This window comes from Myotis myotis, unplaced genomic scaffold (assembly GCF_014108235.1).
Source record: "Myotis myotis isolate mMyoMyo1 unplaced genomic scaffold, mMyoMyo1.p scaffold_m19_p_7, whole genome shotgun sequence".
Taxonomy (NCBI): domain Eukaryota; kingdom Metazoa; phylum Chordata; class Mammalia; order Chiroptera; family Vespertilionidae; genus Myotis; species Myotis myotis.
This window is the reverse complement of record NW_023416379.1, coordinates 65,051,956-65,075,945: the sequence shown is the minus strand read 5'-3', so window position 1 is coordinate 65,075,945 and position 23,990 is coordinate 65,051,956. Positions and strand designations below refer to the sequence as shown.

Genomic DNA, 23,990 nt, shown 5'->3' with positions numbered 1-23,990 from the left:
AGGGATTTTTTTCAATGCTGTCAATAACTGAGGGATTGTAGGTGTTTTATTCATAAATTTCATTCTACCTTACAATTTCAAAATATGTGGTTATCTATCATTGCTCTCTCTCAGTTATGCATTGGAATGAAGATGGGGCTCCACCATCACCAAACTCTTGTGTTGCTATACAGCAAGGAAGCAGGGGCATTAATTTTTCTATTCATACAGTATGATAGCATAGTGTAGTTAACTGGACAATTTGAATTATTCTGTCCAGATACTATCATGTATCACTTTTGACACATGTACTAGCTAGCCTTGTTATAAAATAAAATACGCAAATCTTTTTAACTTAGTATATTTCATAATATTTATCTATACATTTTTATTTTACACACATATTTCACCTAAAATACTTGATGGTATTTGAAACTTTAACAATATAACATATGGATCATTCTTTTGCCTAGAGACACAATTAAATTTTCAAATTCATGTTAATTTCTAGATGCATAGAGAGAATTGTGAAATATTTAAGGAATTTGAAGATCAGAAAAAAACTCATTTTTTATATAATTGTAAATTTATGAATGATATTTTAAATTTGTTTGTGAATGTTTAAATTTTAATGATTGGAAAGTACCTATATCTATAATATTGATTATATTTGAAAGCAAATTACAAATGACTGTAAGTCAAAAGAGTTTCCCAGAAAATGACATTCTCTTTGGAGGAGGTAATTCTATAGAAATTTTTCTATGATGGGTTAAGGAAGATTTACTAATGATCCTTAAGTTTGTTTTTTGTTTTTGTTTTTGTTTTTTTTTTTTGGTTTGTTTGTTTTTTAAGTCATGGGATTCTTTTAGTAATTTTTAGAAAAATTCATATAAGCATAAACAGCACTTGTAAATGATCTCTGCTTGTATAGAGATTCATCAAAGATCAACCATATCAATAGATTGGGAATTTATTGCAAAGCATGTGACATGAAAGAATTATTTTAATCTTTTTATTTGTAATAATATCTAATACTTTTTATTAGAAATTTATAATAGATTGCAGACTTAAAATTTTATTAACTTTTCTCATCTGCATATTTTAATCAAAAGTTGTTATTGTTGGGTTATGAAGAAAAAAAATTACTTCATAAGTATGGTTTTAATTTCACCCCTAAAAATAAGTTCCAGTTTATACGTTTTTAATTGTAATTGTGAGTTTATTCTTGGAATATGTAGATTTATCTGATACAAATGCCAAAGTTTCAAATAAAAATTTATATAGAGTAAAAGTGATCTAAAGAAAATGAGTTATGTTCAACAAATATTGTGTAGGTAAATAAATATATGCTTTCAAAAAGCACAATTTATTCAATGCCACATGCATCATTCAGCATGTAGAAGGTATAGCGAAAAATTCCAATTTACAAAACAAACAAATTAAAATTTTCATGTTAATTACACCTTACAGGCTAAGAGAGATAAATTGTTTATGCTACTGTTTGATTACAGCTGAAATACAGTCTTTAGCACAGTACACATCCTTATCTTTTGATTATATTAAGTGTAAGCTATATTTTCATTAAGAAGGTAAAGGAAGTTACATAATAATTATATCTATAGTAGAAAATAAGAAGGGTTTTTAACTATCTAATATTAGGGTTTTGAAAATTTTTTAAGAATTCCTCAATTTTTGTATCTTTTTTGTAAAGAAATAGCAACTGGTATTTTAGTGATTTTGTTAGTTTAAAATGGGCCAACATTCAGAATGTTCCTAAAATGTGAATATAATGTAAGGATTTGTGGAAGAATTGGAAAATATTTTATTCTATATTTTAATTTTTCTACTGACATTAAATTGTTAAAATAATATAAAATCTTTAAAATGATAATCAGTAATCATTCTGTTTACAATAAGATATTTGAGCTCTCTGGGCTGTGATTAATCTTACTTACAGTGAGATACTTGATAGGTAATCATAATCCAAGAACTCAGTTCACTTTTAATCATCACTAAATGTTATTATTTTCTGTATAAATCATGGAATCATGCAATCAGGTCCAAATTTGTGATAAATATTATGTTTATACATTTGTCTTACTACTTAGATTGACACACCAATGATCTAGAAAAAAAGGTAATTTTATTCCACAATATACAGTTTAAATAAAATGAAAAATAAGTAATGAGAATAGCATATCAACTATGTTTTTGCTGGAGAGTCAAAGGAGGTTTACTCATGATTTTGTGTCAATATTAATTTGGAGATTTTTCTTTCTTTGACAGATTAAAAGATATCAACTCTCTTTAGGAATAAAGGTTCTCTATATAGAGGTGTGGGCAAAGTTGTGAGTACACGAAACACAAAGTGTATTCTTGTATTATTATCTATATATATAAAAGGCTAAGTGACCATCCAACCGGCCTGTAGGTATGACGCACACTGACCACCATGGGGACAGACGCTCAATGCATTGGGCTGCCGAGCTGTGGTGACTTGGCAGTGGCGGTTCTCAGATGATACACGCGGAACCAGAGAGGAGGGAGTTTGATTCTGGGTGTGTCACCCAAGAACTGCCCTCTTGCAATCCGGGACCCCTAGGTGGATGTTGGAGAGCTGGTTTCAGCCCGATCCCCACAGGCCAGGCCAAGGGACCCACCTGCCAGGGGGACCCCTGCTCACTGCACAAATGACTTTGATCTGCAAAGCTGCCCGAGGTGGGGCTGGCTGGGGAGGGACCTCGGGAGCTTGGCTCCAAGGCGCGCCTGGCCTGTCTAGCCCAGTCCTTACCTTCCTTTCAGTGTGCACAAATCCGTGCACAAATCTGTGCACTGGGGCACTAGTTTATTAAATATTGTACTATGTATTTGTATTAAACTGAAAACCTACTTTTTCCCACCCCTGTATATATCATTTTTGAAAAGTCAAAGTGAAGTCATTTAAAACCATTTTAAGATTTATTTTAGTTAGCCTACCACTCTTATGATTTAGTTTTTTTGTTTGTTTATTTTTATTTATTTACTATCTATCCTCACATGAGGATATGTTTATTGATTTTATTGTTTTTAACTTTTTTACTTTTGTTGAAAGTATTACATAAGTTTTGCAAAATAAGGATTTAAGTGTAGCCATGTCATAAGCTATGTAATCCTGTTTAGAGAGATGGGGTGTTGTCCCAGCAAGGTTAACTTACCAGAACTGCTTCAAGACAGTAGCTCCAGGGAAATAAATTTTTCAGTGTGCAGTTACCATCCTCCCTAAGAATTACATTATACTTAAAGTGAATGTTACAAACCTATGGGCTAGTCAATGTCAGATCATTTTCAAAACAAAATTAATACCATTTGGTGAGAAAATTAAGCTAATATCATTTTAATCTTTTTTTTTCTCAAGTAGAGATTACTTTGAATTGTTTTAAGCTTTAATTATAAAGTGCAACTGATTATCACAGTGCATTTGACTTCTTCAAAGCTTAAAGACTGAGCAGGTACCCAGAGGTACCCACACCATAAGCAGAAGGCAGAGAGCAGATATTTAGACATTTTCATGTATTGTATATGGCTTTCTATAAATCTAAAAGGTTTTTCAATATCTTGTTTCAATTCCTTATTACTCTCAGTTGACATTTTGCTCTATAATATTCATTGTCTCCTTATATGTTACCAAGTAATTAATACATTTATGAACTGCTTTTCTCAAGGTCTCCTTGAGCCATCCTTTAATCATTAATAGTTATCATTTACTGCCTCTGAAGTCAACATTTTCAAAGCAAGCATGTATCATCGCTTAATTCATATAACTGTGATGTTAGGGATTGATTTTTATCTAATTTACTGAATTTAAACAAAGCTAAACATCTAATAACTGGTGCTAAAAGTATGATTTAAACATTTAACCACAGATTTCAAACTGTGTATTTATCTCTTAGACTATTAGTCTATACTTGAACACACAATAAAAACTACATATTTACTTAATTTTTAAAATGGGTATCCGTTTCCCTTATCAAAGATGATAGGCCATTGTTAGAGACAGCGGGATCACTGCAGAGCACTGCTGCTCTAAGCGTGATTCAATTTATGGCAGCGGAGTAGACAGAGAAGCAGGAGAAGTTGTGGGTGTATAAGAATGAATCTTTATTGCAGAAGCCAGTGGCCACAGAGCCATCAGACAACACAGTCTTTCACAGCGATTCTATATAGGCATCCATACACTGGCTGGCAAATACATCTTTCCTACAAAGCAACATTAATCTCTGTACCTACAGCTGTTATCTGAGCAGCCGCACCCTGCCCTCTAGACTCACTGCCTCACATCATAGCGGTACCTAAGCTCTCTGGCTCAGCAGCTTCTCCTGTCTGCCCTGCCCAGCACACTAGCGGATCTCTGTAGCCTCACATAGTAACTACCTCTGAGCTTCACTCTCCCAGCACACAGGCTGGTTAACATCGTAGCTATATCTGAGCTGAGAGCTCATAGAGAGCTCAGATGAAGCACTCCCAGCTCTCAGCTCCCTCTCTCCAGCTTCATCTCCTTCCCACACTCTCCCTACTAGCTAGTCAGTAAGCTGTATATTACTCCTTAGACAAAGAAGGCTAGTTGCCAATAGTGACATCAGTCATTTCGGTTATAGAAGGGCACAGCATGCCACGAGACGCCGTGGTCTTGGACAGTCCAGTGTATTGACAACAGGCCTTTAATTAGCCTTGACTATCAGGCGCCTCTGGCGTGGTTCCACACCATGTTTAATCATTGAGATGGAAATTTTAGACAGCAGGTATCTGTATGAACTTGTAAGAGATTAAATCAACAGCCAAGTCAATCAGATATCATTTTTTCCACTCTCCTTTAAATCATTAAGGTTTCTTGGCAGAAGGTTTAATAAGTAACAATTCTTGTGTGTGTATATGTGTATACAGAACATAGAAATAAATGTTAACACTTGAAGATATTGAATAGTCTGGGAAATTGGCATAAGATAAGCTGTAAAAAGTAAACATAGGTCTCATATAACACAGGTGTGTTTTAGGAGCTTATGCTTCACATCACTGTACCCTTAGCTCTTACTCCTTTACGTGTAAAATTTAAAAATTAAAGGCAGGGTCTTGAAACTTAGTCTCTTATGATTAATCTAACTTAACATATTTTATTGTAGGCTATAATTTTTCCCATCAAGAAAGTCACACCCGCTACTTAAGAGATTAATAAAGGCTTAAATGGAATATATGTCTTTATATGTTATAAATTGCAGAGCTAAAATTTTTATAGTATAAATTTTATGTATGTAGTCATACATAGCCATAAGAAATAGAAAACTAAACTTTTAGTTCACTTTTAAGATGGGCAAATATTCATGAAAAGCTACTGATATAAATTAATGATTTAATAAGAATGCCTCATAAAAAACAGATTATTATAATTAAAAATTTTTAGGTGACTCTTAGCTGAGGATGTCAGTGGGTGTGTGCATGCATGTAAGCATGTGCATATATGTGTGATGTGTTCAGTATGCATACTTGTTTATATATGTACATGCAACAACCAGTTGATTTAAGTATAGAACATATTTTCACAATTAGATTTGCTTCGCATAATCATTTATGAGTGGAATTGAAAATATTCCATAACAGATGAAGAAATAGGGTATTTTCTTACTAATATTTTTGTTCCCCATTCTGTGTGAGCTGACTCATGTTCATCTTTAGATTAACAGTTGTTAGCATTGTATACTCTGAATGTTTTTAAATTTGCTAATGTGTTATTTCTAAGCTTCATTTAACTGAAGTCATAGCGAAAGCATTAAAATCTTAAAAACCATTCAGTTTCTAAAAGGTGCTTCACATGTTTTAATAGGCTTCCATTGTGTGTTTTTGCAGCAAGCTTAGTAGTGGAGGAGCGAACAAGACAGATGAAAATGAAAGTGCATCGATTTAAGCAGACAACAGGGTCTGGTTCTAGTCAAGAACTTGATCGCGAGCAATATTCCAAGGTAAAACTAGTAGTACCCAACCAATAGCCTCCTTTTTATAAATGTACAGTGTGTATAGGACTAGCAAGCACCGAGATATATGAGAGAAGTGATTCAAATGCTAGTCTTGTCTCATAACCCCCTTTTCTTGCTATTTCCACAAAATATAACTTCATTAACTTGGATTTAATATGTGTGGGTTTTCTTTTTTCTAAAAAGAAAATGTAAACACTTGATATTAAAGTCACACAACAGTGTGGTAATTACCAGAGGGGAAAGAAGGGGGGTGGAGGTAGAAAAGAATAAAGGGGATAACTGGTGATAGAGGAGACTTGACTTTGGGTGGTGAACACATAATGCAATATGCAGATGAAGTGTTACAGAATTGTACTCTTGAAACCGGTGTCACCCCAATAAATTAAAAAAAAATAAAGTCACTTAATGATAGATTATCCATAGACAGAATCACATAAATAAGCAAGATAAATAAAACAATTTGATTGCTTGAATATCATTTAATATTGCATTTAACTATTAAGTTACAGGTTTATAGTCTTAAATAACATTTTTGGTTGATATTTACTATTGAAATTTGTTACCCAATGACTAAAATTGTGTGATGTGAGATTTCTTATTGTCTGTTTTTAGTAAGATAAGTAACTGATTTTAAACTATTAGAAACAGAAATCCACACAATTCCACGTCTCTATAAATATACAATTTATACTTCAATATCATTTTGTAAGAATACACTAAGGAGTTTATAAACTGCTAGCCATCATCTAATAATTTTAATTAATATCTTATATGAATTAAATTCCATATTGCAGGATATAATTTATATATATTATCTGATTTATTTGAAAATCTTATTTTTAGAATACTACAAAAGTGGCAGGGGCCATTACAGGAAAAACCGTGTTATAATTTGATATCAAGAAACCCTTTTGGAAGTTATGACCTTTTAAAAATTAAAAATTAAAAATTAAGTAAAACTATACTAAATATTGTTAGCTTGAAATGTGAACCTAGAAAAATCTACTTATATTTCTTAAAATATAGTTAGCATACAATATTACATTACTTTCAGGTGTGTGACAAAGTAATTCAACATTTAAATATTTAACACTTTGATCACCACAGTAAGCCTAGTAACCATCTGCCATCATACAGTTATGAGGATATTATTCCCCCCAAGTATGTATATTACCCTTATTATCATTGCAGCATTATTTACAATAGCCAATATGGAAACACACCAGTTTCCCATTGATAGATGAATAAAGAAGATGTTATATACTTATATATGATGGAATATTACATAACCATAAAAAAGAATGAAATTTTGTCACTAGCAACAACATAGATGAACCTAGAGGGTCTTGTGCTAACTGAAATAAGTTAGACATGGAAGGAAAATACCATATGATTTCACTTATATGTGAAAAGAAAACAAATGAACAAACATAACAAAAACAACGTCATAGATGTAGAGAATAAACCGATGGTTGCCAGGCAGAAGGGATTGGGAGGAAGGGTGAAAAACACCTACTTATTTTTAAATAATGGAGGCTGTTCATTATATAGCCAGATATTCAGAGACTAATACAAAAAAGTGTTTACCAAATATGATTTGTCACCAGACTTCCATAGAGTCATGCGTATTAGACGCAGTATCACTTTACATTTTAGGTTAGCTGCAGAAAGATTTCCAACTGAGAGAATGCTCATGGCCACCGTGACTCAGTGTGGCCTGATTTGGGAGGACTTTGAAACAACAAAGTAAAATTAGGAAAGCAAAACAAATTAGTAACAAAAATACCTTGATGTTCCATAGAGTTGCTGACTCCAGCTCCTCCTGTCTTCTCTGTGGTTTATTATCACTCACTCGGCTTGCTTGTCTGTCTGCTGTATGGATATCATTATCATTTTGTTTCCTTTTGCTACAAATGCAGGAAGAGTTAGGAGGCAGGGTGATTTAGGCTTTCTTCTTCCTCCGTCAGATGCAGTTATTTGGAAATGTTTCACTGATTTCTTAGCATTATGTCCAAGGATGAGGTCAAATACAACAGCAGGAGGAGGTGGGGCCAGAATAGGAGGCAAGAAAGAAGTAAATAGAGAATCAGTATAAAATATTAAAAGCCTTTCTGAGTCATTCTGATTAGGGCTCTAATATTAATCAATTGATTAAAAAAATCTACAAAGTGAAGTGTGCTACAAGTCCCAGTGACCACTAATACTTATATTTGTAATAAATCAAAAGTAGGTTTATCTTGCTTGGGAAATTCCAAGTTCTCTGGCCTTAAAACTAATTCAGAATATTTTTTTTCTCAGTGTCTTCCCATTCACAATACAGACTAGGCAAAGGGCCTGAGCTGAGGTGTATATGGGGTAGGTTTACCTGGCCTCCTATTTCTGTACAGTCAGTGTGATAACACAGTGTGGTAAGCACCAGGAGGCCCCAGAATAATTCTTTATTACAGCTCTTTTTTTTATCAAATTTATGAAAATCGAGGTTCAGAAGAAAGGAGGCAATGTTAAAATTCATGCAGCCTTTCTTCAGAGTGATGAATGAGCCCTGGCACTCCTGACTGGAAGTTAGCTACCACCTGTCCTGCTTTTGCATCACTGAAATGGGCACTGTACTCCAGTTTGATTCAGAGGCTCTTCTCCAGTTTTTCGTTTGCAAACAATTTAATTATTTCCCTGCCTCCTTTACACAGGCATTCTTTCCCCCCCTCATTTGAATATTAAAAAAAACCCACATTACTTTTAAATACATTACTGTTGCTCTTACTGACTTCATAAACTGATGCTACACTATTTACATAAATGAGTATAAGTTATATCAATAAATGTGAGATCAAAGATATATCTTTTAAAAAGTTATAAAAGTATAGGATAGTAAAAATATATAAGACAAATTAACAAATGATTAGTTTTTTATTTTATATGTCAAGTAAAAGGTAAATACTCTTCACAATTCTAATATTCATATTATAGCCTAATGCTTATAATAAAATTTTTAGTTTCCAGTTACCTCAAATCTCTCTCATGTACTTTTTTATTTTTTTATCCATTTACCCCAACCTCTTTATAATTTACTCTACAAAAATATGTTTATTTATATATATAAGCCCTGCCAGTGTGCTCAGTGGTTGCGCATCGACCCTTGAACCAGGAGGTCACAGTTCAATTCCCAGTCAGGGCATATACCCCGGTTGCGGGCTCATTGCCCAGTGTGAGGTGGGCAGGAGGGAGCTGATCAATGATTCTCTCTCATCATTGATGTTTCTATCTCTCTCTCCCTCTCCTTTTCTCTCTGATATAAATAACAAAAAAGAGCTAGCTTTGTTGTAAATTTAATAAATATTTAATTTTGAACTGTATCCCTTTATTCTTTTTTTAGCATCCTAAACTATTTGGCATTTTGGATGAAGCAGTACACCTTAGTTGAAACTCAGTCAAATTAGAAATTACTTCATCATTCTCAAAATATTTATAACTAAACAACCAGTAGAACTAAATATTTTCAGGGTCAAGAATTACCAGAAAACTATTCCTTAGATGTTACAAACCTGGCATCTCCTTTAAAAGGCTGACTGACCCTGTCATCCATCCTGCGTAAGGAATTAGCCTAACTTTGCTTTTGAAAAACAAAAAACAAAAGAACACGAAACGACTTTGGTATCCCTGAAATGTGATCCCCATGCTATTTTTTTTTCATTGATGTTATACAGAGTTGTATGCCTCAATGCAGTGAAATTCATATTTTAGGGGTGAATTTGTATTTAGGAACTCACAACTTAAAAATAGTGCCTATGTAAACCAGGAACAGCAACTAAAATTGACGTGATGAGGATTGTAAGTAGCTGCTGAACATTTATTATTATTCCCTTATAAAAATAGCAGCCCTATAATTAGAGCCTCTCCTACATCAAGGACTTACTTGCCTGCTATGTGATCAGCATACATTCTTCCTGAGGATATTATGTTTCTCAAAATATAATATAATTCCATTAAAATATTTAATTTTTAATTAGGAAATGTAACAAGTTATGCTTGATAAAAAGGCAAAGTTATGATTTAAACTTTTAACAAGACTTGAAAATAAATAAAGTAGTGAAAAAGTAAAGAAAACTGTGATCTCATTTCAGAATCATTCCTTACCCCAGTATAGGAAATTTTAGTATGTTCTACAGTCTTTTAAAAATCCCTTCCTTTTATCTCTTTGCTGGAATATCAAAGGTTATATACAAAAAGGTTAAGGCAGAGATGGCTTATAGAAAAGGAGACTTCTTAGCTGAATAAATGGTGCCATGTACACTCATATATCCTTATGCCATAGTCTATACTACTTATTGACATTTGTCAGGTAAGGGGAGCATCTGTTAGGGGTGTGAACACAATGTCAGAAAATCTGCTGCTGGTGGGTGGATTTTTATGGTTTTAGGGCCCAGTTCTTCCTGTACTCTGTCACAGGCAAGTTATTATTTCAATATGGTTAGAAGCATTATGATAATTGCATAATATATCTACTTAGCAAAATAGTTTCAAAAACAAATAATATGAGTTGTATTTATACTCCGGTAACAGTATTAAATCCAGGTTCTACTATGTGAGTATAATGAGGTTTTACCACATCTGCTCTGTAAATAAAAACCAGTTCTTACTGAGATGAATTATGTCAGTCAGGATCATGCTATCATGATCACAGGATTTAGTGATAAACCTTATCACATTACTTTGCATACATTATCTTAAATCATATTACTTTCAGAACATACATGAAGTTGTATAAATAGCTCAGTTCTGGACATAATATACATATTAATTTTCGTTTGGGTCATGCATACAGCTTTCAAAAAATCACACAGTTCTGAAAAATTCTTTGGAAATATAATGTATGGATATTCTATAAATTTGGAATTGTTTTTATGTCCATTACTTACACATGAGAAATGAAAAATTAAAACTAACAATTAATTTTCTTAAGCCCTAACTACTCTGATGGTAAATCACGTTAAATAAACATGATTCCCGTCGTCTAGGATTGTGTTTTTTTAAAATATTCTATTATACCTCTTTTTGTATATTCAGGATCAGGTTTTAGCATCAGTTTATGTTATATACTTTAGCAAGACAATTGTTAAACAAATTTTTAGAAATCTAGTGTTTGGATTATTTTTAGATTCATTAAAAATCATCTAATGTGGAGAATCAGAGGATGGGTGATTTTTTTCTACAGGCTTATCAAACATTTCACACCTTAACACATAAATCTAAATTTCAATAGCATGATAAGAAACTTAAATACTCAATGTTTAGTCATGTGTTTATTTTACCTGTGTGCTCTTGTATATAAGAAATAATCTGATCTTCCAATACCTAACATAAGAGAATCACTTATATATTAGGTATTGTCAAATTATATATAATCATATAAACGTACAATATTTATAATTAAAACATTAAAATAGTATGTAACATTATCCACTGTGTGATCAGTTACAATGAGACAGGGACATAGAAAGAGGAGTAGATTAACTGTTTTCATAGCTTTTCAGGTTTTAACCTTTTTCCTAATGATTCTAAAATCTTAGGTATTGAATACCAAAGACAAATTTAAACATTTAAATATAAGCTAGAGTGCATGTTGAAACTTTAATAGGAATCCCATTTTTTACTTTTTGCAGAGTTGATAGTTTACATCAGAAAATGTCTAATTAAGCTATAATAGAAAGTTTAAAAGCAAAGTCTACTTTTTGCTGCCATTGTGTTACTCCTCTTGGGCACAGCCCCTAAGTTGTAATGTCAGCCATTTTTGTGAAGAGATACACTTTTTGAAGAAATTTGAAAGAGCGCAATGTCATAGAAAAGGGAGATGTTTAGGTAAATTGAATAGTTTTGGAAAGAAACAAGAAGTACAGACAGATGGAAGCAGTCTTTACCATGGAAAGAGTAGAAAGTGAATAAAATAGGCAATAATGAAAACTAAAGCAAGAAAAGAGAAACTGATGTCCTAGAAAAAAATAAAATAAAATTTTGAGGTTTAAAGCATGTACAAACAATTCAATGAGTTTTCCACCCAAGCAATGGAACACACATTTCATTTTTGTGTTTAATTTATAATTCAGTCTCCAGAAACATTCCTTACCACTCAAGGGATGTAGGAGTTTTCCATTGGAAATCATATATTATGTTAATATTTGGATTGTTTTAGATGCCACACCTACTTTTACAAAGATACACATTTGTTTGGTGTTGGCTAAAGAGTCATTATCCTCACCATGTATGTGTCTGTTTCCCCGATCTGATGATGGAGCTCATGCTTTCTTGTTTTTAATCTTTAGTATAGCATACATAAAGATCAGTACAGAAGCTGTGATAACGTCTCTGCCAAATCATCAGATAGTGATGTCAGTGATGTGTCCGCCATTTCCAGAACCAGCAGTGCCTCTCGCCTCAGCAGCACAAGCTTTATGTCAGAGCAGTCTGAGCGCCCCAGGGGTAGAATCAGGTGAGTCAGCAATACTGTTTCTATAAATTGGGTCTATGCCCGTGGTATAAAAATGCAACCAGCTTGCTGAATATTCTTGCTGAAATACAGTCTGGGTCAACTAACAGAAACACTGACATTTCATTAAAGTCACAGACTGAAGTGGGTTGAACATTTAACTATTGAATATTATAAGACATAGGTGATAAATATAGTCATCATCTTAAAGATAGCTCAGTCACATTTGCAGGAATTTCCTTCTGGTATGATTAAATCCACAGAGATCCTTTAGGCCAGCGTCAGAAAGTTTTTCCATAAAGAGACAGGTAATAAATATATCAGACTACACAGGACACTGTCTGTCACATCCGCTCAACAACGTCGTTATACTGGAGTGTGAACGCTATGTAAACAAATGAGTATGGCTACGTTCCAAAAAATTTATTTACAAAAAATAAAATAAAACAAAACAGAAAGCCAGCTGCATTTTCCCCAGTGGCTGTAGTGTGTGGTTTGGTTGGCTTTCAGAGTAGGATTGAGTGGATATGATAACAAAATTCACACCCTCGTTTACATTATGAGCTGTAAGAAATTTACATTTTGTTTAAATCACCAAGAGGGCTCTTGTGTCCTTCCAAGGCCAGGTACCCTGCTGAAAGGGAAAAGAACCCAGGAATCCAAGTGCCACCTTCATTTAGTAAAGCAGACTCACTATGGACAACCCATATTTTATATTTGTTCTTAACTAGTTTACAGAAAGAGAAGTTTCGCTGGAAGAATTTTGGGTTTCATGAAAAGCCCAAGAAATAAATGTTCAAAACAAAAGTAACTGCATTACTAATACTCTGAAAGTCTGATAGTATCACACATTTTCATGATGTGCAGTGGAATGGATCCTAAAACATTCCTTCTTCCTGGATTTCCCTGCACTGAGCTCATCTTTTGAAAAAAATTGAGAATAATTATCTACTGTTAATTAACAAAATCATACTCTGCTCACCTACGTGTGCAATTTCAACTGATAAAAATATTAATAGAACATGGTTGATCTTTACCTCTGATGTTTTAAGTATCTGGTCCTAACAGGATAAGGTCTCTAAAATAAAAATTAAAAAAAATTAGAAGAGCTAAAGAATGTAGCCATATTAAGTTGCTTAGGATCAAGGGTGAAAATTATACTTAATAGATTTCTTTTTATTGAAATAGCTATAAGTTGTTATATTTCAAAACCTATTTAGTTTAGCAAGAATATCAATAAGTAGGTCTTAAACAGAACTTTTCCACTTTCAATCACTGAAAACAATTTACTAAAATAATTATAAAACAATGCATCTTGAGGTAATTTTTTTTTGTTCACAATAGAGCCAAGTACCTTGAGTCCTATGCTATAAAGTATTATTAGTTCATAGAATTCATATTGCTAACCCATTGAAAGAATAATTTGTGGGTCCATTGTTATTTTCTTTAAATTTCAAGAGAAAAGGATTCCTCAGATTTTTATCTTCGGGAAAAATTTGGCTATGTGATTTTTGAGGTAAAAAATATTATAGAAGAGAGAAACATTAGGCGGCTCAACAACCATTGACTATGATTTTATACAAAGGGGATTGGAAGAAACAGTGTTATCGCATTAGAGCCAATTTTACTTTCTGGGAAAATGCCACTTAACAAATCAACACTAATTATAATTATACCATGATAAGATGCAAAAGATAGAGGATTCTTTGCTTCCTTACTTCATATAACTTTTCTCATTTAGAGAAGTTGGTGGAGAGAGGAGTAGACCTAAAAAATAGTACAAATAGTTTTTTAATGAAAAATTCATTTTTGAGGGCATCTCAATGTTTTCAGCTTCCTTTTTTGTCCTCTGTAATTTAGAACACATATGAGCTGAGAATTTTTTTTATGTAAGTGGATTATGTAAGTTAGGCAATAAAGCTAATGGCTAAACAAGTTTCCACTTAAGCTAATAAGATACTTTCCTTATTACTATAGTCAGTGATTTTCCATATGTTGTCCATATTTGATTTCCTAGAATACTTAGGATGAACAGAGAAGAAGGAATGAAATATGAGAAGAGGTACATCTTAATCCTGAAATCAGAATTGAGTTACATTCTTCTCCTTAAAATGTCTTCATGGGCACACCCATGTGTATACACACAGACACACAGACACAGGCACAGACACACACACACACGATGATTTTGCACCCAACATCAACCCTGTGGATAAAAGTCTGAGAGGAGGGTTTGGAATGAAAAGGAAAACAAAACAGAACAGAACAAAGTGACATCACTGAAAAAATGCTGTCTCACTGAAGTGCAATGAGGGTTGCAGGCCCTGTTCTCATAAACATTGTGAGGAATGATGGTTGTCAATATATCACTGCTTCTCAGTATTTCTTTCTGTCGTTTTAGTTGAGTGTCTGAATTCTCTATGTTTACTTCTATATCTATTCATGGTTAAAAGATGAACAAGTCTGATCAATTATGATAGAATATATTTATATGTCATAGTAAGTAGTAGGAAACCTTTGAGTTCCTATAATATGTAAGGACTTCATTATTTGCCAAGGCTACATTAAGGTATCATATCTAAGCCATATACTCGAGGAGATTATAATCTAGTTAAGAGGTTAAAATGTATTTATATATTCTGGCTCCCTGCGTGTCTTTGCTCAAATCATCCTATGACACAAGAAATGTTTTATTGTACATTGCCTTGGGTGAATTTTACTCTGGACATCAGTAGGAAGATTTAGAGTACATTATAGAATTTACCAAGGACAATGTTCAATAACCTAAAAGTCAACCAACTGCACTGTATTCTCATAAAGGACTCTATATGACATGATTTCATTTGTATTAAAACCATAATATGTAGGTACTGACAATACCATATATGGTTTTGATTTCTGCTATCCACATATATTATGAACTGAGAAAGTGTCGAGATAAGCACATCTGAAATGAGTAGTGCACAACCCTCTGTGTAATGTATAGACCTGTATAACGTATATCATATTTTCCAAACACTGCTTACTGCATTTTCCTATTAAGAATCACAGTACACATTATTTTTTTGAGGTTTATCTTTGTTTATTCTAATATATACCAAAGTTATTTCATTCTTGAATGCTTTTTTCATGAGGACAGTTATATAATATTCTTGAGTGCAATTTCAGAAAATTTGTTTTAGATAATCATCATCCTTCTTCCTAAAACATATGAGACTATGAAGTTAGCTTCACAAGGCCAGTTTGGGTACAAATAAAATTAAGCACTTATAAGATGTGTATAGATTGGAAAATATAAATATATTTGGATGATCAATCTCTAAAATATCATTTTTAAAGAATATTAGGGATTCTTGGGTCATATCCTAAGTCTTTTGTGTTTGAGATGATTATGCAACAAATATCTTGTCCACTGAGGGATACCACTAACTACACCATAGGTTCTGTGTGAGTTGAAAAAGGACATCCCACCCTCTACATGTATTCTAAGTAGTTCATTCCAAATAGTCTAAAGCATATCTCGTGTTTTCAAAGTTTATATATACAAGGAAACTATAGTAGAAAAAATACACCATAATGTTTGTATTAAGGTAAATAACCTTTTGTAGATATAATGAATTAAGTTATTCTAAAAAATAGTCATGGACTAAAAACTATTTAAAACTTAATTGCTAGGATGATTCTTACAATATAAAATCAACATGATACTTCAAAATAATAAATACCAATAAAGATTTGAGGTTCTTTTTCAGTTTTCTGTTACATATGCCTTACAATTTTAATTTAGTTTTGGCTAAAATATTCCTCAAAGGATATTTTCCCATCAAACTACAAAATATGCACAGTATATAAGAAGATATGCCATAATTTATAATAAAAATATGCATATAATAGAATCCAGAAAGAATATATTGAGTTTCTGAATTCTCTATGTTTACTTTTTTATATCTAAAGATGATGTTCATCCAAGAAGTAGCTGAATTTTCATGGGGTAGTTCTGAAAACATTTTTTTTCATCTTTATCATACACTGATTTCTTTCTAGGCAAACTTATTTCAGATGTTTTATACAAAATCAAGTTTTAAAAGCAAGTTGTAAGCTTAAACCTATAATTTCTCTCAGATGGGACACAATTTTAGAAGCTTGTCAAAATACAATTTCACCCTGGCCAGATTTGCTCAGTGGATAGAGCATTGGCCTGGGGACCAAAGGGTTCCAGGTTCAATTCCAGTCAAGGGCACATGCCTGGGTTGCAGGCTCGATCTCCAGTGGGGGGCATGCAGGAGGCAGCCAATCAATGATTTTTCTCTCATCATTGATGTTTCTATCTCTCTCCCTCTCCCTTCCTCTCTGAAATCAATAAAATGTATTTAAAAGAAAAACACAAAAAAACACACAACAATTTCACCACAGCATTCACATTTGTAATATATGTTCTCCAGGATCTATAAGGTTGGCTTTCTATAGCTAGGTGGATTTTAATAAACAAACTTGAAGAGGAAGTTTGGTGCCAATAGTTTTGTGTGTTGTTTTTTTTTTTATCATCCCCCTTTGAAAGAATATCTTCAAAAGCAATTATCTTTGTTTTCTACATTCTTAGTTTGAAAGATATGAAAGCATTTTTAAAATTTATCTATCATTAAGAGTATTACAGATGTCCCCTTTTTTCCTCCATTGATCCCCTCCACTCTGTTCCCACCCCTTCACCGCATTATTGTTTGTGTCCGTGGTAATGCATATAAGCATATAAGTTATTTGGTTAATCTCTTCCTACTTTCCTCCCTCCAAAATAAAGATACTTAGGAATATACTTAACCAATAAGTTAACATACTTAGGAATAAACTTAACCAAGGAAGTAAAAGACTTACAAGCAGAAAACTACAGGACAATGAAAAAAAGAGATAGAAAAAGATATGAACAAGTGGAAGAATATAACATGTTCATGATTTGATAGAATTAACATCATTAAAATGTCCATGCTACCTGAAGCAATCTATAGAGTTAGTGCAATCCCAATTAAAATTCCAACAGCATAAATCACAGATCTAGCACAAACACTCCAAATATTTATATGGAACAAAAAACACCCCAAATAGCTGCAGCAATCTTGAGAAAGAGGATCAAAGTTGGAGGGATCACAACACTAGAGAACAAGTTATACTACAAAGCCACTGTAATCAAAACAGCCCGGTTCTGGCACAAAAACATGCCAGTGGAACAGAATAGAGACCCCAGAAATCCACCCAAACCATTATGCTCCATTAATATTTGACATTGGAGGCAAGAGTATACAATGGAGCAAAGACCGTCTCTTTAATAAATGGTGTTGGGAACATTGGGCAGGTACATGCAAAAGAGTGACATTAGACCACCAACTTACAACATACACAACAATAAACTCAAAATGGATAAAAGACTTCAATGTAAGTCATGAAACCATAAAAATCCTATATGTGAAAACATTCGTAAAAAAAGTTAACTTCTATACAACTAGTAATCTTGCAGTCATAAATTTACTAGAAGTTTGCATTTGATGTCAGTAGGCATCATTAGTAAGCATATGCTGAAGAATATATGTTTATATTTATCTGGGGATTTAAAAACATTATAAGTAAAATTATTTAATAATTTAAATTGTGATAGAGAATAAATGCATAAGTTAACATCTTCTGAAAAGTTAACCTTGATATGGCAATTATATTTTTGAAATAGTACAGAAAATTTCAAATGCCACTTATTTCACAATAGTGTCTTCAATTCAGCAAGACATTTAAAATAATCTTTGAATAAGTGATAAAGTGGGAACTTTTCTTAGAGCTATCCACACTTAATTTTGTATACTTGTCTGTTGTACTATGGGAAAACAAAATCTATTGAGATCTATAAGGGTACTAAAAAGAAAGAGGAAAATAACATGAAAATTTGATGATAGGAAAGAGAATGAACCAGAATACAGTGAGAGATAGTGGATATTGACTATCTAAGAAATAAAATATATTTTAGTGATTTTCTACTGGCTTTTTTTCATAGCATCTTATTAGTTTAAGTAGTCCAAGATTGAGTCATCACCACTATTATTTCCTGTGACTAGTTTAAAGCTAAAGAGATGGAAAGAGTATGCCATGTGCTCTTTAAAAAGACTACTTTTGCCCAGCTGGTGTGTCTCTGTGGTTGAGTGTAGACCCATGAACCAGGAGGTCAAACAAGGTTCAATTCCATGTAAGGGTTCATGCTGGGGTTGCAGGCTTGATCCCCAGTAGGGGGCATGCAGGAGGCAACTGATCAATGACTCTACCCTATCTCCTTCTCCTTTCCTCTCTTTGAAATCGATAAAAACATTTTTAGAAAGACTACCTTTATGGTAAAATTACTATACCATATTTATTTATATACCATATACCATGCCATATTCATAACATATACGGAATACTGCTTAACCTATGAATATAAGTAACACGACAGTTTTGATAATGGCCAGTTACAGAGCTTTTGGGACAAATGAGTACCTTTTCTTGATGAGGTTCTTCCTTGCAAAAAATGGAAGAGCCTGGTAATTTAACCCTTTTATTATTGTGTAGTGAATCTTTTGACCTCTAGTATTATTTTTTGGCTTTAAAATCTAGTTTGTTTTAGAGGAGAACATAAGTTTTGTGTGTGTGTTTTTTTAATGTTCATTCTAACTGTTCACATCCTTTTACTTTCAACCTTTGTGTGGCCATATGTGTTAGTCAATGTCTCTTATAAACAGTGTATAGGAGGATTTAGGTTTTTTGTTTCTTAATCCTGACAACCTCTATTATTTAATTGGCTATCTAATCACTGCATTTTTAATTTAGTATATATTTCAATTTATTTCTAGTATATTTTCCATTTTATTAGTTTATTTTTCCTCTTCTTGATTGTTATTTTTTAGTCATTTTTATTTCATTTTCCCCCTCTATTATTCTGGAAATTATACTATTTCTATGATTTTAGTGCCTAATTTAGTGTTTCAAATGTACATATATTTAGTAAAATAATAAATGTAAAGTTAACGATTACCTCCATTCTCTGCTACCATCCCTCCATATGTTATACATTTTTTCTCGTGTTTTAATTATGTATTGTTTTCTTTCTCCCATTATTTGATGTTAAATTTTAATAATTTAGATTGATTTATATATTTTCTAGTCTCATTATGTGTCTTAGAAATTCATTTTGGAAGCATTCTCTGTTTTCCTGAAATATTTGAATTAGAAATGTCACTGGTGAGGGTCCATTGGGGCTTAGACTGAGGTCCCCGTTTTTCTTTGTTCTTAAGTCTTAGCTCACACAGGGGTGTCAATTCTAACTCCGCATTGGGCTTGCTCTAAATTTCTCATCTGCAAAACCTCCCAAGACATTCATCACCCATTTAACAATCTGTTTTCTATTCCCTTGCCTTTCTCATGAACTTAGGTTTGTATTTCAATATGTATTGCTTGTAATTTTCCCATCATTTCTAGGCATTTGAGAGGGAAAGGATTTTCAGAAACATCATCTACCACATTGCTGGAAATAGTTCATAATATGTTACTATTTTCTTGGCATCTTAAAATTTCCTCACTTAAAGGGTAATGTTTACAATGAAAATAATACCTAAGAACATATTGTAGATATAAAAAGCAACTGTGTCCCTGGAGAATTGCTCTCAAGTTAGAGGGCAAATGCCAGGACAGGGCAAAGAGAATTGGATCTTGGACCAGCAGTGAAATGTAAGGTACTTGAGAAAATAGCTATCAGGGGCAGTGATAGAGAAGGTGAAGGGAGCTCAGGACCATAAAATTGGGAAGGAAGGTGCTCTAGCAGAGAAAGGGCCATTCTTGTGAGGAGGAATGGAAGCTGGAGAAAGGAAAAATAATGTTAGGGGTAAAGGCAGATTCCAGCCAAGACAGACAAAGAGATTCTGGGATCGCAGGATGTTGGAATTGTAAGGAGGAAGAATGGGTGGGCCTATGGGTAAGGGAGTAGTTCGTGATCATAAAGAGCATCCTGTTATCGGAGTGCCCATGCCAGGACAGTGTGTAGGCTGCCAGCCTGCCCTCGGAGGCTGCTTTCCACTCAGATGCCAGTTCTTAGTCCAGTCAGCTATGGCTAAGGCCACAGGGTACCACTACATCAAGCTGAACAGGAGCAAATGCCTGTGGCCCTTTTTATTCAAATGAGAGCAGTGTGACTGGGAGGCATGTCCAATACAGGTTGTTGACAAGCAAACAACAAAACAAAACAAAATAAACCTTTAAGATAAGGCCTTTACATCCTACAATTGATAGACAATAATTTTGACACCCTAGAAGAATTATCACTATACCACAAGTAATTAAAATTTAATGGACAGTATGGTACTGGGGCTATAATAATAATGCTAATAGTTACTATTTATTTTATAATTGAATATATTTTACAAATATGATTTTCAATTCAAGTAGGAGTTTCTCTTTATTATACAGGTGAGATAGCTGAGATTTTACAAACATCTGGAGCCACAAATAGCATATGATGATGCTGTCACTGAAATCTAGGTCTCTCTTCGCTTAAAGCTCATAGGTTTTTTGTTTTTGACTCTGCAAACCTGCCTATTTTTTAAAACTAGTAATATAGTTAAAGAACAAAATAGAAAAGGTAATTTTGACATTGGAAATAGTTTAAATGTTAAAATCTGTGAAGCCCAGTTTCCCAAGGAATTTTAAGTTAATCTTCCCCCATCTGAAACTTAGTTATGTGCCCCAGGGAAGTACAGAAAGGAAACAGTAGGCATAGTTTCCCTGTGTTGCCCATCAGCCAAATTGATAAGAAATAAATAAGACAAACTCTAGGCTCCAGAGAGAATTTGTGAAATAGTCCCTCTGGCGTTCAGGTGGAATCATGTCTTTCTCTGTGAAGTCTGACTGATTTGGCATCATCTGTGATCATAAAACTCTTGCCTTCCTGACTGATCATACTCTGAGATCATTTTTCAGATTTTCAAAAATCTCTCTTATTATGTGTAGAGTAATTATTTTTTGGTTTATATTTTATAATTCCATGTTATATTTTCTTGTTTACATTTTCAAATTATACTTCCTACAAAATTTGGCACATTGCTGGACATACAGCTAGTGCTTAATAAGCATTATAATGTAAGTAATGTTTATATGATTAAATTAATTAGTTTTATATCAAACAAAATTTACTTTTGCAACTAATTATACTTATACCATTAACTTGAAGCACTTCAATTCTATCAATTTTTCAATTCAGTCTAACAAATGAAAGAAAATGAGTTATGTCCCCGGCTGTCCTTTTTCCAAGGAGTAAGGCCCTGTACTTCCTCTCTGATGCTTGGTCAACCACCTTGGAAAGAAGAATAAATTTAAACACTAATACTGAGTCCTGCACCTCTCTGAGGTATTCCTGTGGGAAATAGTACCTATTTCTTTGAAGCCCTAACAGTACAATGGGTAGTGCAGAGAAATTTATGAATGTAAATTAGTTTTTGTACCCAGTTGTTTATCATATGTTCAAGAAAGTACCCAAGAAAGCCTCTCCCTCAAAATTCCTGACTAGTGTGAGAGATCACCCAGCCTTCATTGGAACCAAAGCCGAGCCAAGTGTAGGCTGCCCAGAGCCATTCAGCAGATGTGTCCAGTGTGGTGCAGTAATAAAAACAGCAGCAACTGATACTCAATCCTAGGTGGGACCTAACGGTGTGGAGAGAAACTTGGAAAGGGAGACTCGAAGCTGATGGGAGTGGCAGGTCAAAATAGATCTATAAATTTATTACTGGAGTAGGCACATATAAAGAGGTGTTATATTACAACTGAAAATGATAGTGAGGAAGTGACAGTATCCAGACTCAAGAATTCTCTGAAGAGGTATGATCAAAGTGCCTTAGGAAAGAACATTCTTATGGGCAAAGTTCTCCATAGTATTTGGTTACTTCTTGAATTCTGCATCTTCTTGGTATTCTTTAGAGGGGTATGTGGTTGACTGACATTCTGGTAGTTGGCACTAGTCAGAGTTCATGGAAATGTACCCTTTGGAAACTACCACCCTATCTAATAATAGACAAACATGGTAATTAACCATAACTTCGCTACCCTTCCCATTGGCTAATCAGGGCGATATGCAAATTAACTGCCAACCAAGATGGCGGCCGGCAGCCAGGCAGCTGAAGCGAACAGGAGGCTTGCTTGCTCCAGTGAAAGAGAGAGCCAAGGTTCCCTGCCTGCCACTGCTGGGCTCTGGGCTTGCACTCTAAGAAACAATGTTGCAATTATAGAAGCTAAACAAACCCCAGAAACTGCTTTTAGCCAGCCATCATCCTCAGAGCTGGAGCTGCAACAGTGTTTCAATTATAGAAGCCAAACAAACCAGATACCTGCTTTCAGTAGCTGAGGTTTCAGAGCTGGAGCCGAGCCTCAGAGCTAAAGCCAGATCTCAGCTCCAGTGACAGCCATAGAAGGTAAATAAATCCCAGAATAAAAAAAGAAAAAAGTAAAAAAGGAGAGGTTGGGAGCTTCAGTCACCCTCCAGCCTGAAAACGGCCCTCAGCCCCTCACCCAGACTGGCCAGGCACCCCAGTGGGGACCCACACCCTGAAGGGGGTGCGACCAGCTGCAAACAGCCATCAGCCCCTCATCCAGGCTGGCCAGGCACCCAAGCGGGACCCCCACCCTGATCCGGGACACCCTTCAGGGCAAACCAGCCGGCCCCCACCCATGTACCAGGCCTCTATCCTATATAGTAAAAGGGTAATATGCAAACTGACCCTAACAGCAGAACAACTGGGAATGACTGGTCACTATGACACACACTGACCACCAGGGGGCAGACGCTCAATGCAGAAGCTGCCCTCTGGTGGTCAGGGCACTCTCACATGGGAGGAGCTCTGCTCAGCCACAAGCCAGGCTGATGGCTGCCAGTACAGTGGTGGTGGTGGGAGCCTCTCCTGCCTCCTCAGCAGCGCTAAAGATGTCCGACTTCAGTTTAGGCCTGCTCCCCGCTGGCAAGTGGACATCCCCCGAGGGCTGCTGGGCTGCCAGAGGGATGTCTGATTGCCATCTTAGGCCCAATCCTCTGGGGAGCGGGCCTAAGCCAGCAGGTGGTCATCCCCTGAGGGGTCCCAGGCTGCGAGAGGGCACAGGCCGGGCTGAAGGATTCCCCTCCCCCCCCCCCGAGTGCACAAATTTTTGTGCACTGGGCCTCTAGTCTATATATATATATATATATATATATATATATATATATAGCCTAAGTGACTGTTTCACCAGTAAATATGACATGCACTGACCACCAGGGGGCAGACACTCGACCATTGGTTCTCAACCTTCCTAATGCTGCGACCCTTTAATACAGTTCCTCATGTTGTGGTGACCCCCAACCATAAAATTATTTTCATTGCTACTTCATAACTGTAATTTTGCTACTGTTATGAATCGTAATGTAAACATCTGATATGCTATATGTGTTTTCTCATGGTCGTGACCCACAAGTTGAGAACCGCTGCTCAACACACAAGCATGGA

General features: G+C 34.5%; 1 protein-coding gene and 1 non-coding gene across 27 annotated transcripts in view; one reads left to right on the top strand and one right to left on the bottom strand.

Moving 5' to 3' along the window:
* RIMS1 (regulating synaptic membrane exocytosis 1) overlaps window positions 1-23,990 on the top strand; it is a 412,050-nt gene that overhangs the window by 329,325 nt on the left and 58,735 nt on the right. For 16 of the 26 annotated variants that reach the window (XM_036317895.1, XM_036317870.1, XM_036317881.1 and 13 more), the window contains 2 exons: window positions 5,857-5,969; window positions 12,302-12,468. The exons of the other annotated variants lie outside the window; for them this stretch is intronic. In XM_036317895.1, the coding sequence (XP_036173788.1) occupies window positions 5,857-5,969; window positions 12,302-12,468 (280 nt within the window). The remainder of the gene's footprint in view (window positions 1-5,856; window positions 5,970-12,301; window positions 12,469-23,990) is intronic. 26 annotated transcript variants of the gene reach the window in all.
* LOC118660884 lies at window positions 8,280-8,409 on the bottom strand. Its single transcript, XR_004969074.1, has one exon. It is a non-coding gene; the product is annotated as a small nucleolar RNA SNORA51 (small nucleolar RNA).